Source organism: Gallus gallus, chromosome 8, assembly GCF_016699485.2.
Source record: "Gallus gallus isolate bGalGal1 chromosome 8, bGalGal1.mat.broiler.GRCg7b, whole genome shotgun sequence".
NCBI classification, from domain to species: domain Eukaryota; kingdom Metazoa; phylum Chordata; class Aves; order Galliformes; family Phasianidae; genus Gallus; species Gallus gallus.
In genome coordinates, this window is record NC_052539.1 from 4,978,328 (window position 1) to 4,994,346 (window position 16,019).

The following is a 16,019-nucleotide window of genomic DNA, read 5'->3' on the forward strand; positions in this document are numbered from 1 at the left end:
CCACCACTGAACCCAGGAAAGGAGGGTGAGGTGATTGTGGAGTTAGCACAGCTTGCAGTAAATTTTGTACCTTGCTGATCCCGGACTGCAGCAAAAGTTTCAATGAGGCCCGATTTCAGTGTTAATCACACTTAGGGTTAAGCACCCTGTGAAGTGCTCTGCTAGGTCACAGCCTTAGCGTTGTTTTAGTGGTTTAACACTGTTAACTCTGTGTAAGAGGTCCCTGGATCTCATCTTTAAATACAGTTAATTTCTGCTCAGTTCCACTCTAAACTGAACTTGAAAATGCCATTCTGCAGATATGTTTGGACTTGTCACATTTGCTCAGCTCCCCATCACAGAGAGCACAGGGTAGGCCAGATTGGAAGGCACCTAAGGAGGATGCTGGTTCAAACTTCTGCTCTCAGCAGGGGCAGAAGTGAGGTTCCTCTGGACTTTATTCAAGTCAGTTCTGAGAGAGCAATGCAGAACTGTACAGCCTCCCTGGGCTTTTCCAATGCCCTGACAATCCACAAAGTTTTTCCTTACAGTCACTCTGAACTTCTCCAATTTGAATTTATGTCCACTGTCTCTTGTCATCTGACCACAGCGAAGAGCTTGGCTCTTCAAGGTCATTGATAAAGATGTTAAACAGGACAGCTGCCTGTGAACACCACTGATCTCAAAACCAAGTACAACACATTAACCCTGACTTTCTAAGCACAATGACCCAACTGTTGCCACCCATCTGGTTGTCCACCCATCCACACCATGACATATGTGCTGTGAGGATTCTCAGATGTGTCTTCACAGCACACCAGCGACCTCTCAGTGCCTGTCCTTATGCACCCTTTTACTCTGTGACAGTTACCATGGCATAATGGATAAACTGCATGTTTACATATAGGCCGGACTCACAGTACCTTTTCCTCGGGGTCTGATTTGGATACACTGGCAACGAAATGGAAAACCTGAGAGAAGTTGTAATAATGACTCAGAGCATTAAAAATCTGGCAGAGGGACACTTTAGTCTGACAGGTAAACATTTCAGAGAGTTTGTTGGCTGAGAATGGAAATTCAAATAAAATTCAGAGCAGAAACAAAATATGGTTTTAAGAGTGAAGCAATTAGACCTGGAAACAGCTTAATTACATACTGATGAGTTCTCAGTCATTTGCAGCCTTTAAGCCAAGTTATTTTTGTCTTCATAAATATATACTGTGACTCAATCATGAATTACAGGCACGATCCAGAAACTTTTATGTGAAATTTTAAGCTAGAAATTCATAACAGTACCTTCTAGCCATAAAACTTTCTACCAGTACTTGCACTAAGTTACACTGTAGGAAATCCTGCTCAGTTTCTAATATCTTGTGTTTATTTTCAAAATAAATGAAAGAATAACATTGTCATAGACTTCTTGAGATTACATTGACCTATAATTAACTTCCCTTCCTTTCCATTTTTCCTTTCTTTCCATCGTTCCTAACTACCTACCACCAGGGACAGGAGTATTTACCTTGCATGTTTCATTTTAGATAGCTGCAGATATCACCGTATGTGGAAAAGCCACATCAAAATACTAAGAAAACATGGAAATACTTTTTCTCTCTACGGACTCATGAATTCTAGCATCTTGAGCAGGGTACTCACTGGGATCTGTACAATCTCACAGCATCAGGTAAGATAACCCACCTACCCACGTGGATCTTTCAGTCAGGAAGGAGCCCTCAAGAAGCACAGTTGAGCAGGTCAGACAGACACAGCCCTTCTATCTTAGATTCCTACAGTTCTAACACTGAGTAGGGGCTGAATAATTCTGCTTAAAAAGTAACAAAGATTCAAGTAAAATGTACTTCCTAGGTATCCTTTCCCAGGATACTTTCATCCTGGGAAAAAAAACTGGTTCCTACTCAGCATGAAATTTTCAAGAGAAATTAACATTCCTTTTCTGCACATAAAATACTTTGGCATCCTGTATCTTTCACACATATTTGGCTATAAAGAAATATTTTGGAAGCACTTTCCTCCCAGATAACAAACACTGGTCTGGACAGCCTGCTGCAGAGATCTTGATTAGAGAGTTTGATTAAAAAAAATCATTACTTTTCAATTATTTGTCCACAGCAATGAATAATAAAAGCTGAGGACGAGTATCAGACAACAGAAAGTAAGGCCTGATAGCTCTGCTACTTTTCAATTTGTCCTTCCAAGTTCCAAGTAGGTCAATTCATGTTTTAAAGGTGAAAGAAGTATCACCCTAAAATCAAACTTCCTTAAGCTCCTGAGGTCTTTCCCATGCCCCCCCCCCCCCCCCAAAGCCCACCAATCTATGGAGTATTCAGGTAAAAACTAAAACAGGATACTGCATTAGAGGGAGCTGAGAGAGTAACAAATGGTTTAGCTAGACTAATCTCTCAAGCAGGGCTTCTCAAAAACACTATTTGCTGTCACAAGTGCTGCACCCAGCTATCTAATATGACATGTCCTTCCAGAGCATGGTAACACACACACAAACGCTCCTGCCCACCAGTTACTCACCCAGGGGAAGCGTTTCCAGCAGATAAAGGTAACACTGAAAGAAGTCATTCTGGATCGCCTTATGTAAGTCAAATGACATGCTGTGGCGACACAGTTCTTCGTCTGTCTTGTGCCAGCGCGACTTAAAAGCCAGATGTGCTGCTTTGTATGCCATGATGATGTTTTTTGCAAGGATAGGCAGCTGTTGTGGCTGGTGCTCTCTGAAGGACCTGTCCTTCCAAAGAGGCAGTCATTTAAACTGTGGCAGTGTGCTGTCATTCTATATTGGGGTGTGCATGCAGCAGTGCAGGGGGCGGAGGCAGGCAAGAGGGGAGTGAGAAACACTGGCTCTTGGCAATTCCTCAGAGCAATCCCTGGAGTGTCGCCCTCTGAAGAAAGCAGGTGCTGGAAAGTGATAAAAACCTCGACCAGGAAATTGCTTAGCCAGGGTAAAAGTATATCTACTTCAAAAAACAGTGCCTTTAGTTCAATTACACTTTTCCTAATCTACGCAGCCTTCACTTCAAAGAAACTCGGATATTATCCAGGGTCTCCCATCTCTCTCTTTAATCTCACAAGGCAATTTTGTTTCTCTGTCTCTCCCTCAGTATTCCTCAGTCCAGGGAAAACCAAGAGGAAGGCTAAAAGATCAGAGTGGGACATACATCTCTGTTCAAATTTGGTGCCCTAATAAGCTGTGATGATTGCATGCAGCAAGAAAACAGTAGGCTTGTAACAATCAGAAAGATCAATGCAGTGGAATGGTGATACAGAGGTGTAGTAACAAAGGGACTGGTGCAAATGGAAAGGTGTTACAAAGGGAAAGGAAAAGTGCTCACCCATGTCTGAAGATCAAGGCTTACAGGGGAAAACTCCACAATGGAGGAATCTCCAACCAGAGATCCTTCCCCAGTGGCAGTCAGCCCTTCAATGAGGCCTAAGAGAGGTGCAGCCAGGCTCCACCCCTTGCAGTCACACAGCTGAATTGCCCTCACCTGTGCTCCCAGGGCTGGCCCATCCTCTCCCCAGGTGCTCAATCAGTGGTTCAGGCCATGACTCAACAGTTACCACAAAAGGTTCAACATCATACTTTGCCATTGTATACACCAGGGCAGACTACTCTCCAGCACTACAGGCTGCCCAAGTTCATGTAGTCTGATTAAATAGTATAGAGCAACTCTCATGCACAGAGGATAGCTGCAAAAAACTGCTGACTGGGAGCATAGGAATGATACAGCCAGGAAAGGGTAAGAGGTTTTTGCTTTAGCTATCAAAATACAGAGAAGAACAAAAGGAGATAAACTGTCCATTAATAAACTTAGACAAATGCATTTGCTGGAGAAGAGGGGGAGGTTCAGGCTCTTACAACAGCAAAATTGTAAGATGAAAAGGAGTACAGTCAAAAGCTGAAATACTTTTTAGGATGGAGAATGGGACACTGCAGAAGGGAGCTGTATGCTCAAAGTGCATTACATCTCGGAGGAGGATCAGTCCCTCAACATGGACAGATGTACTGCTTCTAAAGTTTCTTTGTCACTCAGTGGCTCAGGCACTTGTTGTGGTGCAGCTTCAAGCCTGCAGAACTGCAAGGGTACCTGCCAAGGGGATGGCACTGACCTCCAGGCATTGTGCTTGTGAGGGCTTCCTCTTTCAAGCCTTTTCTTCCAGTTGCCTGCAGCGTAAGCACACTAAAACACAGCAAGGCATGGTGAGAAAGTTGGATGTTTTCAACACAAAAAGCCTCCTACCATATGTCCTGAGCAGTACTGCAATTACCAACAAATGTCTGATCAAGCTTCTGAGCAAGGAGCTTCTGCCAAGAAAAATCTCTAGTATTTGGCTGCACCAGTGTATTTTTTAAAGGGACTCCACCTTTATGAGATGATGCTAAGCAGCATTTAGCAAAGCAGCAATTAATCACTGGGTATTACTGCCTGTTTTGTTTCTTCAGTTAACATTCCCTAATACCCATTCTCACCTAAACGCATTGGCACACAGCTCTGCCAGTTGATCCAGTCTATTTGATCATGCAAACACGTTGGTGAACAGAGCAGTGAATAGATATAATGAAAACTAATCCAGAAGAATGTACTTTTCTTTGAGCTGACATCACTTCCCCATTCCAGCCTTCAGCTGACACAAGGGAATTTGTCATATGCTACAACATGAGGCTGAGTTACCTGTGATGGCAGTGGCAGAAGAGTCACAATACACAGCAACCCCTGCAATAATGCAGATCTCCTCCCTGTATCTTGTCAGATGAGTGCTGATCTGGTTCTCTGAAAGCCAACCATAATCAAAGTACTGGAAGATGCGTTTCTATGGTCTGATTCCTCCTTGCTCTTGTATTTCCCCTATTGGGGTCTCTGCTGTGCCATTTCAGCTTGCTACATCAGCTCACATTTTCTGTCTGGTCAGCACTGTGAACAAGCTCAGTGCAGAGCTTACAGTTGCCAGAAAAAAAATGCAAGAAAAAGGCAGAAACAAGCAGCTGAGGATGGAGTAGGGAGAGTGGGATCATGGCAGAGATTAGATCCACCCTAGTGCCACCAGTGCACTGGAGCCCAGACCTCCCTTGAACTGTGTTCTATACCCATCCTTGGAAACTCCAATTTTCTTCATGAACTCTATAATTGAAGCATAAGTTCCTCTCCAACCAATTTTGAAATGTGGCCCCTGACAAAATCCTGGTGTATCTCTTGGTTCTCTCACAGATCTTTCTTTTAGCTTGTCTATTTTCAGCCACACTCAGTTAATGCACCAGTAATGGATGTGTCAAGACAACAATGCTTTGGAAAGAGCTCACATGTTGTCACTGATGAAAGACAGGCCTATGAACTCCCAGCCCACCTGCTCCATATTTGATATCAAGCTTCACATTTGGCATGGCTGTGATTTTGGCAATACCCATTATGTAGCAAAGTGACCTCTCTGCTTAGAGACTGCAGAGTCTCCAAGCATGAAACCTAAGCCCTGGTGTGTCCTAGGGGAGACAAGTGCTAGGACAGCACAGTTGAGCACACTGAGATCACAGGCTTAGGGCTCTCCATAGCTTTGACAGTCATGAGGTCCATTTACATCTGCTAAGAGGAGGTGAGGTACAAAAGCAGAGAAGGGCATTGCTTCTCCTGCCTTCTGTGCACAAATGGGGCTTAACTCTCCCTTTGGGTCCACACATTCGAATTCCTCAGTGTCTCCAAAGCATGCTCCAGCAACTTTGTCTCCACTGAAGATCTCTGGATTTACACCCTCCAAGAATCTAGCCAATACACACACAAGGGAAACTGGGCATATTTCAGGACAACTCCCTTTTTAACATAGTGCCACAGATCTTCTAACATACTCCTAGCCTCATTTCCTTAGGAAAAAAAATATACATTCTCTTTGCTTATGTCTATACCTTTGACTTTCCCCTTTTACTCCACTTCAAAACAACATTTAAACCAGCTCAACTATTTCAAATAAATGACACAGATATCTCAAAGCTCACAGCAAAACAATAGGAGGGGTAGACAGAGGTTTCATCCATAAATGTCACTCAGGGACAGCACAAAACCTGCAAGAGGGGAGGGCATGGGCACAACTGCACCTCTTTCTAAGGCAGCATTCTCAATCATCCAACAGTTCCTTTTTAGACTGAGCATTGGTTGTAACTGCTTTTGTCCCACTCAAAGAGAGTGAATACCCATGGAGGGCTGTATAAAAACTCATTGTATTCACTCTGTTTGCATGTAAACAAGACTAAATTCCTGTTCTAAACAGCTTTGAAGTCTAAGAGGCACACCACATCTTCAGATCGTGATTAAGGTGAGTCACAGCAGCATGAAGCCTTTTAAATCATTTTCAAAGCATTTCCTTCTGCTGTTGAAGGTTAGACAGAAGCAGATTTATGTCCAGAAGTGCCTGAAGAAAGCCACATAAACTGCACCTTTTTTCCCCTCCAGAAAGTGGATGCTACATTTTCTGCATATTCATAAGCAGCAGCATTTCAATATCACCTGCTAAGAGCCACTCAACTTTGATTGCTTTACACTGCCTCCTAACTCCTCATTTTGAGAAGAAGCAATACTGATCTACCTAGGAGCTGCAAACATGTAATGCATTATTATATAGCCTACGTCTCCACTAACAAGAAGAGTGGAGGTTTAATATGGGCTCACTTGGCACCCATACTGCTTCTAGTGTCACTGTTGGAATATGAGAGCATCCTTTCCATTTTAGCTTCCTTTACTGAACAGCATTTGACTCTTTCTGAAGTTTTCTGAGGCAGAAAATCTACCTTTTTGTCAGTAGCAGAGACAACTAAGAGTCCAAAGCTTTAAGTAAACTGAAGCCCTACACTAAAATAACAGTAGAGACAGCCATAATGCACAACAGTTACTGTCTTGAACAGCTTCTGGTCTAAAAATAAGAATGTGTTGGTATTTAAGAGAGTAAACAAATAGTTCTCCATCTGTCATCTTCCTCCTACCTGTAAGATCAAGCAGTCCAAGGACATCAAGTTCTTCACAGATGAAATCAGAGTGACAATACCTGCAAATGGTCTCTGCCTGAGGGTTGTAGGTTTAAAATAAGTTATCAGATGTTTTATGATTCAAAGCAGATCTGTTTGTTGGAGCATCAGGGAGAAGCTGGACTTCTATATTAGTAGGTAACAGTCTCTGCAGATCTGAACTGTACTTGCTTCTTCTGAAACATCAGCTGCACAGAAGAACATGTGCACCAGCACTACATATCACACAGGTCACAAAGGGTCAATTTGGCCTTTAAATTTACTGTGTTCTGCTTAGAGAACACCTGGTATGCAATGCGATTTCCACAGACAAGCCATCAGGATTGTTGTAGGATGTCTCTTTATCTTAAAAAGGCCTTTATATTAATTCTTCTCCCTCATGCTCACAGCTGGCATATGATGTCAGGGATAAATGTGGCTAAAGCAAGTAATTTTTGTTTTATCTCTGACAACAAGTTTTTAAAAGTTCCTGAAAACCACAGGATCATGTTGACAGAGGCACAGGCAGAGAGCACACGTGCAGTTATGAGGGCAGTGAAGAACAGCTGCAGGTTGGACTGCAGGTGGTAACCTTTACAAATGACTTGGCTGCAGCCAGAGAAGCTGTTATGACTGCAGCTCCAGTGGCTTATTCAGAGCAACAGTGTATGTCAGCATCAGGGTGTAGAGCTGAGAAACAGTAATCCAACAATGAATGAGCCAACTGTCTGACTTTGCTGAAGTCTACAGTCACCTGAAAACTAGGCAGTCTCAGAAAAATCACTCTAGGAAGGACCCAAGGAAATGAAGAGCAAAACAGGTCCTTGGGCAAAGACCCAATTCCTAGGGTAGGACTTGTGATCTCTCAAGAAAAACCCTCTCTTTGAACCACATTTCCAAAGCAGGGTTCACTGACTGTAGGTCAGGATGACTCATGCCCTTCAGGGCAGCATATCCTACACAATTCCCGTGCCCTTTCATGGGTACAGTGACAGCAGCAATCTGTTATCATTTATACGATTGGAATTTAGCAATCTGGACTTCCATCTAAAGCAACAAAACAGCATGTGAGCCCTATGGGTAAATACATTATAATGCATGTAAATTAAATTAGCCAGAGATTTATCCCTATGGAGGGAATAGGATTCTTTCCTTCAAATCCTTCTAGCTCTGGATCCAACACTCAATTATGTTTTTAAGGGAGAAGTTGCTCTTAGGTGGGCATGAAGCCTGCCTCATCCTGTCTCAAGCATGGCAACAGCCACAGCAGGGCCCTGATCGGGAGATCCATAAACAGTATGCTAACATAAATAGTAATATTTGAGGGGGACTTCTGCACACTTCAGTTGTGAGGATTTTATTTGGTTCTGGTTAGGGACTCTCAGTAATGCTGGGGCTAGAGGGAAGGGTAGGGTTCCTGATGAAACTTCAGCAGGGGCTGCTCTGTTGTTCTTGATAAGCATGACAGCTGTGCCCACAACATCTGGTTTTCATTGAACCCTAGTGAGAGTCCCTTGCTGAGTCTCTTCCACCCCATATGTGGTGGTTTAATTGATGGAGCCTGAGAAGGTTTTAGGTCCAGCATGGAATGCCGCCTTTCACTGTGATATGTGACTCCAGATATAGTAAGGGCTGGGCTGCTTACAGTCATCTTATAAAAGCATTTCTTCTTGATACTGTATTTTGTGTACATTGCCCTCTATTGGCTTGAGTGCAAGAAAGTTCTTTCTCTAGGTAAAAGCTAACAAAAACCTCCTTCTGGCTGAGTGGCACAGCTTGTGGGTTTTGGAAAATGCTGGATCAAGTTAGCTGCAGCCTTGTGTGTGCATGCATAGCTCACTTCCCCAGAGCTCTGCCCTTCAGAATGCAGGCACAACTCTTTAAGCAGGGAGGAAAGAGGTCTAGAGACTGGCTGGCTCTGCCACTGCAGACTACACATAAGGAGAGAGTTCTAAGGAGCGACCGGAGGGCAGAGTGGTTTGGTGAGCTGGGATAAAGAGGATGTTGCACACTCAGGAAACAGTATGAAAAACAATACAGAAAACCTGTGGGAGAACTGGGGAAGCGGGAGATAAGCTACACAGTCTCTTGCAGATCTGGCATGTAACTGCCAGAAACTCTTTGCTAAAAAGTCTCTCAAAGAGGCTTTATTTTAAGTTACAAAGCAAAAGAGAGATAGTAAACCACACCAAAGTTCCTTCTGCACACAGCACTCCAGAAAAAAAAAACCTCTTCCACTTCCTCTCAGTTGGATCCTTCCTACCTAAGGCATAAGACTGACCCATCTGCTCAGACCAAAAAGCATCCTGCCTGGTTATCTCATCTCTAACAGCAAATGGCAGCAATGCCTCAAAAAAGCAGCCTAAACCCATAAGCTGAGAAATATGCTGTCTGACCCTTAGCATCTACATGCTACTTCCCCACATCCATTGCAAGCGCTCCCCTGAACTCTTAAAAGCCCAGACAAAAAGGCTCCTATTCTGGGAATACCAGAGCACACAACACATCACAATGATGTGATGGGACAAGGATGGTGATGCCACAGGGAGACACAGCCCTTCTCTGCAGCATGAATAGCATGAAAATATAGGGACTCTAATCTGAGTAAGCAAAGGGTACAATGGATAACAATAGATCTGCAGAAATAAGTGATATGGCCATTTAATTTTCTGCTATTTGCTAGGGATGGACATGGCTTATTACAGATGCATAAAGGTCCAGGCTTTCAGATCTCTGTGGATCCCACACTGCTGTTGGCTAGGATTGTCAACATTAGATTGGCATTTCCCTAATCCGGTAGAGCAGCATGTTTCACAGCAGTGGTGGTGAACATCCTTGTTAAAGCTAGACTGGAAAATGTGTTCTTCTGCAAGCTGTAAAGCCACGTGACGTCTGTGTCCCACTGCTTCTACCAAAAGTAACCCCCATACCTACTCCCACTGGCCATCTATTGTGAAAGATACATCCTGGACATGAAACCGCCTGTGCTGCAGCCATCCTGGAGCTGCTCTGGGACAGCTTGGCCAGTCCATTCATTTGTGCTGTCTAGCTATTATGCAGAGTGACTGACCTCTTACTGCTGCCAAAAAGCTGAACTCTGCTTCACTCTCCCTCAGTGAAATCCCTATCGTGGGTCACTCTCATCTACCTGGCAGCCAGATTGCACAAACCTCAAGAAACTCAATTAACCTTCAACCTCTACACGCATCTTTCAATGGTGACTGCACTTGGCCAGTATGCCAAGAAGTTATTAGCAGGAGGAAGAAGAGACCTGATGAATGCAGGGATAGGAAAGACAGGATAAAATTCATTTCCTGAGAAAGCCAAAGGAAGACAAGCTGAAAGAGAAAAGAAAAGTTGACTGCAGGGAACAAATCTGACCATCTCTTCCACCTTTAGGTCCTAATGTACATCTGGCAGAAGCCAGAGTGCACAGACCCAGAGAACTAGAGATTAGAGAGCAGCAGCAGCTGTAAAGCAGCATTTTTACTACATCAGCAGAAGTATAATGAGTATACTAATCCCAGCATTTCAGTGTATCTATGATACTGCTGGCTTGAATGGCCTTCATCCTTAAACTATCTCTGAGTTAGGTGTGATTTCACAATAGCAGGAACTATGCAGTTACATCTTGTGCACACCTCGGAACATTAAACTCAGTTTCTGGATGACTAAGTGATACATATGAAGGGGTAAAAAAACCTAGATTGAGCCCTACTCCTCAACAGCATAAATGCTATGAACATGAATTGCAGGGACTATAGACACACAACACCTTGTGAAACAGCTCCTATACAGAGTAGCAGTTCAAAAATCTGTAACCACCACCTTTGTTCAGCATTGAAAATAGAAACCAAGAAGATGAAGACTTGAAATTCTTTGTCGCACAAACACTTTATCTGAGCTGGCAGACTGAAACTGTTCAAAACACAAACAAGTGTGTGTTGTCCTTTCGAACTGCAAAACAATCACAACATGAAAAGCTTGAGATGGTTAATGTTTCCTCTGGAGGCTGGGGATTAGAAGTCTGGGCAAGTAGCAGAGGAGAAAAAAACAAAAAAGAGTAAAATATAAGAAGAAACTCTTCAGTGATCTGACAAGGGAAACTTAAATCTTACTTTTAAAGGGTTAGGTTGTACTAAAGCTTGAAAAATTAAATCCACAGCTGTCTCCAGAGTACTATATCTCACCAAGAAAGCTTCAAGTAAGTTTATCATGTATCCAACACCTAGACATTGGTCCTCAGGGACCACTAGGATAATATTTCCTCTGGATTAGCAAGAAGGCTAGCAAGTGACATCTGTACGAGACTAACTTTAAGTGTAAGGGGCTTTCTTATTATAAAAATGATAAATGAAGAATGAGCTTACAGGGAAGGAAAGCTCTTACAGTTTGTAAATCTAACACATCCCTACTTTAGCTTTAAAAACGCACTGTTATCTCCTAAATTAATTTTATTTTGTGACATCAGTAATGTGATGTTTCTAAGTCTATCCTCCTCCCAGTGAGGATCAACATGTTCTTTATGAGTAATATTTTTAATCCTGTAATCCCCTTTATGGGAAAGCTTTTAATTTAAGAGACTATGAGCACTGGCATCAAGACAATATTGTACGCACGAAACGAATTCAAGAATGAAACTATAGGAAATGCAGGATGGATCTGGCAAAATTACAGTGCTTTCCTTCTTCTGGGATTCTTCAGTATTAGCCAATAAAGCCCAGGACATACTGGAGTGCTATTAATTAACTCAACTTGCAGTGCCTTGCCATGACAACTGATACACCCTTGGGTTCCAGGGAAATCTTACAAATCATATGAGATAGAATACTTAGCCTAAGCTAGGTGATCTAAGGACAACTTAATACATTAACTTAAAGATCTGAAATGCAACAGCAAACTGAGTTTGGTACATAAAAGCACAAAATGAAACCCAGACAGCTATACAAATGCCAAAGCTCTATTTATTTATGCATTTTGCACTTCGTGTTTGTCTAAAATTCCTTGCTGGGAAGAACAGATCACAGGTCACTGAAACAAAATGACTACAGTCCATGCATGGGCTACAGTAACCCAGCATTATCCCCTCCTGTCCTCAAAGCACATTGGTGACAATTGTGTTTTCTATGCATTGGAAAACATTCTGAATTACACACCATGTACTACTCTTTGCCTATGCAGATGCACACGTAGGAGGTGTAATAAAGAAAAGGCACATATAGCAAAATTAAACAGTGAAAGCTAAACAAGCAAATTGCCTAAACAGCTCACAGATGGTAAGTAAATTACTTGAAAGCTGAAGGATTGTTTTTCCAACACACAGCTCAACAGTACTGTAAAACTTCCATTATTGTAACCCAGAAGCTCAAGAGAAAGAGTCATTACCAGAGCTTAACTCCTTGGCTCTCATATTTTCTTAGCTGTAGCTGTCTGGCCCATGGTCCAATCCTTCTTCCTCCAGTGCTTTCAAGACTCCTAGAAGCTACAGCTAGGATGATGAAGAAATATTCTTGACCTCACATTCCCTTCTTCCTTTCCTGCCTTCTGCTACCCCCCATACAATTTGTTTTGAACATAATCACCATCCTTTCCTGGTGCAAGCTTTTTCCCAGGCTCCCCATACACACTCCCAGCCAATAATCTCTTTACCTGCTTCAATACTAAACTAACAAGGGCAGCACCAGAACACACAACACTCCAAAGCTCAGGCTACCAGCAAATCATAACTACCCTAGTCAGAGACACTTTAGAAAGCTCTTAAGAAAAAACACCTTGAGTCACTGTCTACCAACATCATTCCACCCAAAGCAGATTACTTCATCTCCATAAAAACATGAAGTCATCCTCCTTACCTCTTTAATACTGTAATACAATAGAAAGCACAGCAAAAACAACAGAAAAGCAAAGTCCAAGGCTGCAGCAAAAGAGAACAAGCCCAAAAAAACAACAGCTATAAAAACAGAAACACAGAAAAGAATCCACTTACCTTCAGAAAGCCTCAGATACACAGGGATCTCCTGCAAAAAATCCTCACTCCACTGCAAACCCTTAAATGAGGTCTGGAAAGGGGTGTATCCTGGCTCCATCCCTTCCAGTCACTCAGGTTCATTGCATGCACCTGAGCTGCCCTGGGTTGGCCCTGCCTTCCACCAGGTGCTCAATCACTGCTTCAAGCTGTGACTTAGCATTTTTGCTACGCCTGTTATTACTTTCAGCTAAAACATGGGAAAGACTTCAGCTGAAGTACCGTACCCAGGTTTGGATATGGCTCTTTGGGACAAATATGGGCCAAATAGCTTTGATACAAAAAAGAGGGAAAAAAAGGTTTTATTGCAATAATGGCAATTTAGTCCTGTAACAGATTCCTTAAGAAGACTAAAATGTCCTTCGCTAAAGAAGGCATTAGTGATAAAAAAAGAACATAGGTGCTGTAGCAGAAATGCTAAGTCACAGCCTGAACCAGTGGCTTAGCACCTGGTGGGAAGGCAGGGCCAACCCAGGGCAGCTCAGGTGTATGCAATGCACCTGAGTGACTGGAAGGCGTGGAGCCAGGACCCACCCCTTCCCAGGCCTCATTTAAGGGTTGGCAGGGGGAGGTAGGGGTACCTCTTGCTGGAGTTTTTTGCATATCTGAGATTTTTCCAAAGGTAAGTAGCTCTTTTCTTTCATTTCTGTATTTATGCCTACTGTATTTGAGTTTGTACTGATTTGTTATAGCCTAAGGTTTTGCCCCCCTGCTGTTATCACCCTATTATAGCATTACAGATGTAGAGCATTTGGTTTGGGGAAGAGCATAGGCTGAAAGTAGTTGTTTCAAGCACTGCTTACTATAAAGCTGTGGAACATCTTAAGCTGAAGCATATGTCTCTTCTTCTGATATATAGGCTGATGATAATGGGGAAGTTTCTGATTATGAATCCTATAGAAAGTTATTCTACTAGTTAAGTGCTATCCTCTTAGAACTATATACTTGTTTTTAGGCCTGAATTAATCTAGCTTAAATGCATTTGTTTGTGCTTTGTTTCTGCTATGTTTCTTATGCACTTCCATTAAAACTAAATGGAATCTAGTAATGTGATCTTTGCTGTCTGCAATAGGAGCAGACTTGCCTTGATTAAAAAGATTATCTTATAAAGTGTTCTGTAAAATCTTTATTTTAAAGGTAGAAGTTGTTGTCTGAAATTCATAGTAAACTGCTGGAAACTGAAATTTCCTTTTTAAAAGTATTTGAATGAGTAGCTTGCTTCAAGTCAACTGGCACTTGACAACATTTCTGCTAAGGTACCCATTCCTTATTCTTCCTTTTTGACAAAACCTGAACACAATGGCATTTTGAGGAGCAAAGAATTTGATCATATTCAAAATCCATTTCCTTATGGGGGGGAAGGGATGGGGAAGAGGAGGGAATTCCTGATTTTATGATCAAATGTAGGCTTGTTAAGTGTAAAGGAGACTCTTTCTTGCAAACACTTAAGCTGGCACTTAACTTTATTACTGTGGCAAAATTAAGCATGTGCTTGAGTGGTTGCAGAGTCAGACCCATAAAATGCCATGGCCTTTATAGCCATGAGCCTGCTTTCTGCCCACTGCATCTAATAAATATTAAGAGGTACAACTCTGTCCCCATTGGAGTCAATGGTAAAATTCTCATTGATGTTAATGGAAGCAGGGTTTTATGTAAGAAATCTGCAACACTGTCACAGTGACCCACAAGATACTAAGAGAAAAACAATCTGTCTGCTATTGTATACTGTTTTATATTTAAGATGTTATCCTTAGTGCAATCAAAATGACAGAAACTGAAAGCGCATAATTGATTCTTTAGATAAGGATGGCATTTCAGGTTATGCATCAGAAAATAAACACTGAAAACATACAATCTGTTGTTCAGTTGTGTGTGCCTTGCAGCAAAATTCTCAAAGTGTTGACATTTTAGGGAGGAAAAAGAAGGTAATTAGCACCATTGTGGTAAATCTTATAAATTCCAACGCTTTCTAGATCAGCCTTGCTTAGGACATGAGTTAAATGGTAGCAACCCTAAAACCTCACATCTTGTAGACTTCCAGTGCCTGCTTTTCCACATCACCAACTCTGCTTGAACAAGGGGACCGTATTCCTGCTTTGAAGGCTTGTACAGGGGTGCAACCACAGAGTCTGTGACATTCCTGCTGAGGAGCTCTGGGGCACAAGGTGGCACAGGTCACTTTACCACCAACTCAATATAATCACTCAGCCCAGTAAGCAAGAGTACAAGGCCGTCAAATGAGGTCACTGTCATGGGATTGAGCAATCTGATTTGAATAAGCCAGGAGATAGAACTTTGCTCTGTAGTGTCTAGTTAAAAGGAAAAATTGCACCTTTATGAAGAGGCCTGCTTCTCTTCACGTTTAAGCACTTTTTAACATCCCAAACAACGAAAACCTCCAGTTGATTTTTCCCCACTAGTTTAAATGAGTTGCAAATTGATGCATTTACATCAGTCAGCATTGATATTAGACAATATAAAAAAAATCAAGCTCTCTGCAGAGACTCGTTTTCACTTCTGTCAAGTCTCTTTCAAGGATAAGAAAAGTACTCTGTATTTCATGTGTTCTATTGAAGATGCCCTTTGCTTGTGTAGACAGCCCTGTCGTTGCTGATCGAAGAGGCATTCCAGAATTCTCCTGACCTGTGTCCCAAAATTCATTTCATCGAGAAGAGCTGCACCAGATAGTCCCATTGCATATCAGATTTTTGCTTTTCCTCATCCCACTTCTAATGTAGACTTAAAGCCCAATGTTTATTACCTCCATGCCTCAACCACTTCCTATGGGACAGCACATCAGACCAACATCATCTCTGTCCCCCCTGGGTGGCACAGCATAACCACCTAAAATACTTACCCTGAAAGTCATCCTTTCAGATTTTTATGACTTATTTCAGCTAATAAAAGGCATTATGGAGTTTTACACAATTCATTTTTAGGGGGTGTAAAAAGATGTCCCCGAATTCACTACTTTCCCCTTCAAATCCATGCATTCTTCTATCT

At 42.2% G+C, this 16,019-nt stretch overlaps 1 protein-coding gene and 1 non-coding gene across 10 annotated transcripts in view; both read right to left on the reverse strand.

Annotated features, from left to right (window-relative positions):
* METTL11B (methyltransferase like 11B) overlaps positions 1 to 16,019 on the reverse strand; it is a 97,922-nt gene that overhangs the window by 81,310 nt on the left and 593 nt on the right. For 6 of the 9 annotated variants that reach the window (XR_006930814.1, XR_006930813.1, XR_005861935.2 and 3 more), the window contains exon 1: positions 2,521 to 2,722. The exons of 1 other annotated variant lie outside the window; for it this stretch is intronic. Coding sequence is in view for 4 of the 8 variants with exons in the window: in XM_040705001.2 (XP_040560935.1) it covers positions 2,521 to 2,674 (154 nt within the window). In the remaining 4 variants the exon portion in view is untranslated. Of the gene's footprint in view, positions 1 to 2,520; positions 2,723 to 12,376; positions 13,093 to 16,019 lie in introns of those variants that run through there. 2 more of the 9 variants (XM_046898197.1, XM_015290441.4) reach the window with 2 other exon arrangements.
* Positions 15,802 to 15,875, reverse strand: MIR1721 (microRNA 1721). Its single transcript, NR_035217.1, has one exon. It is a non-coding gene; the product is annotated as a microRNA 1721 (primary transcript).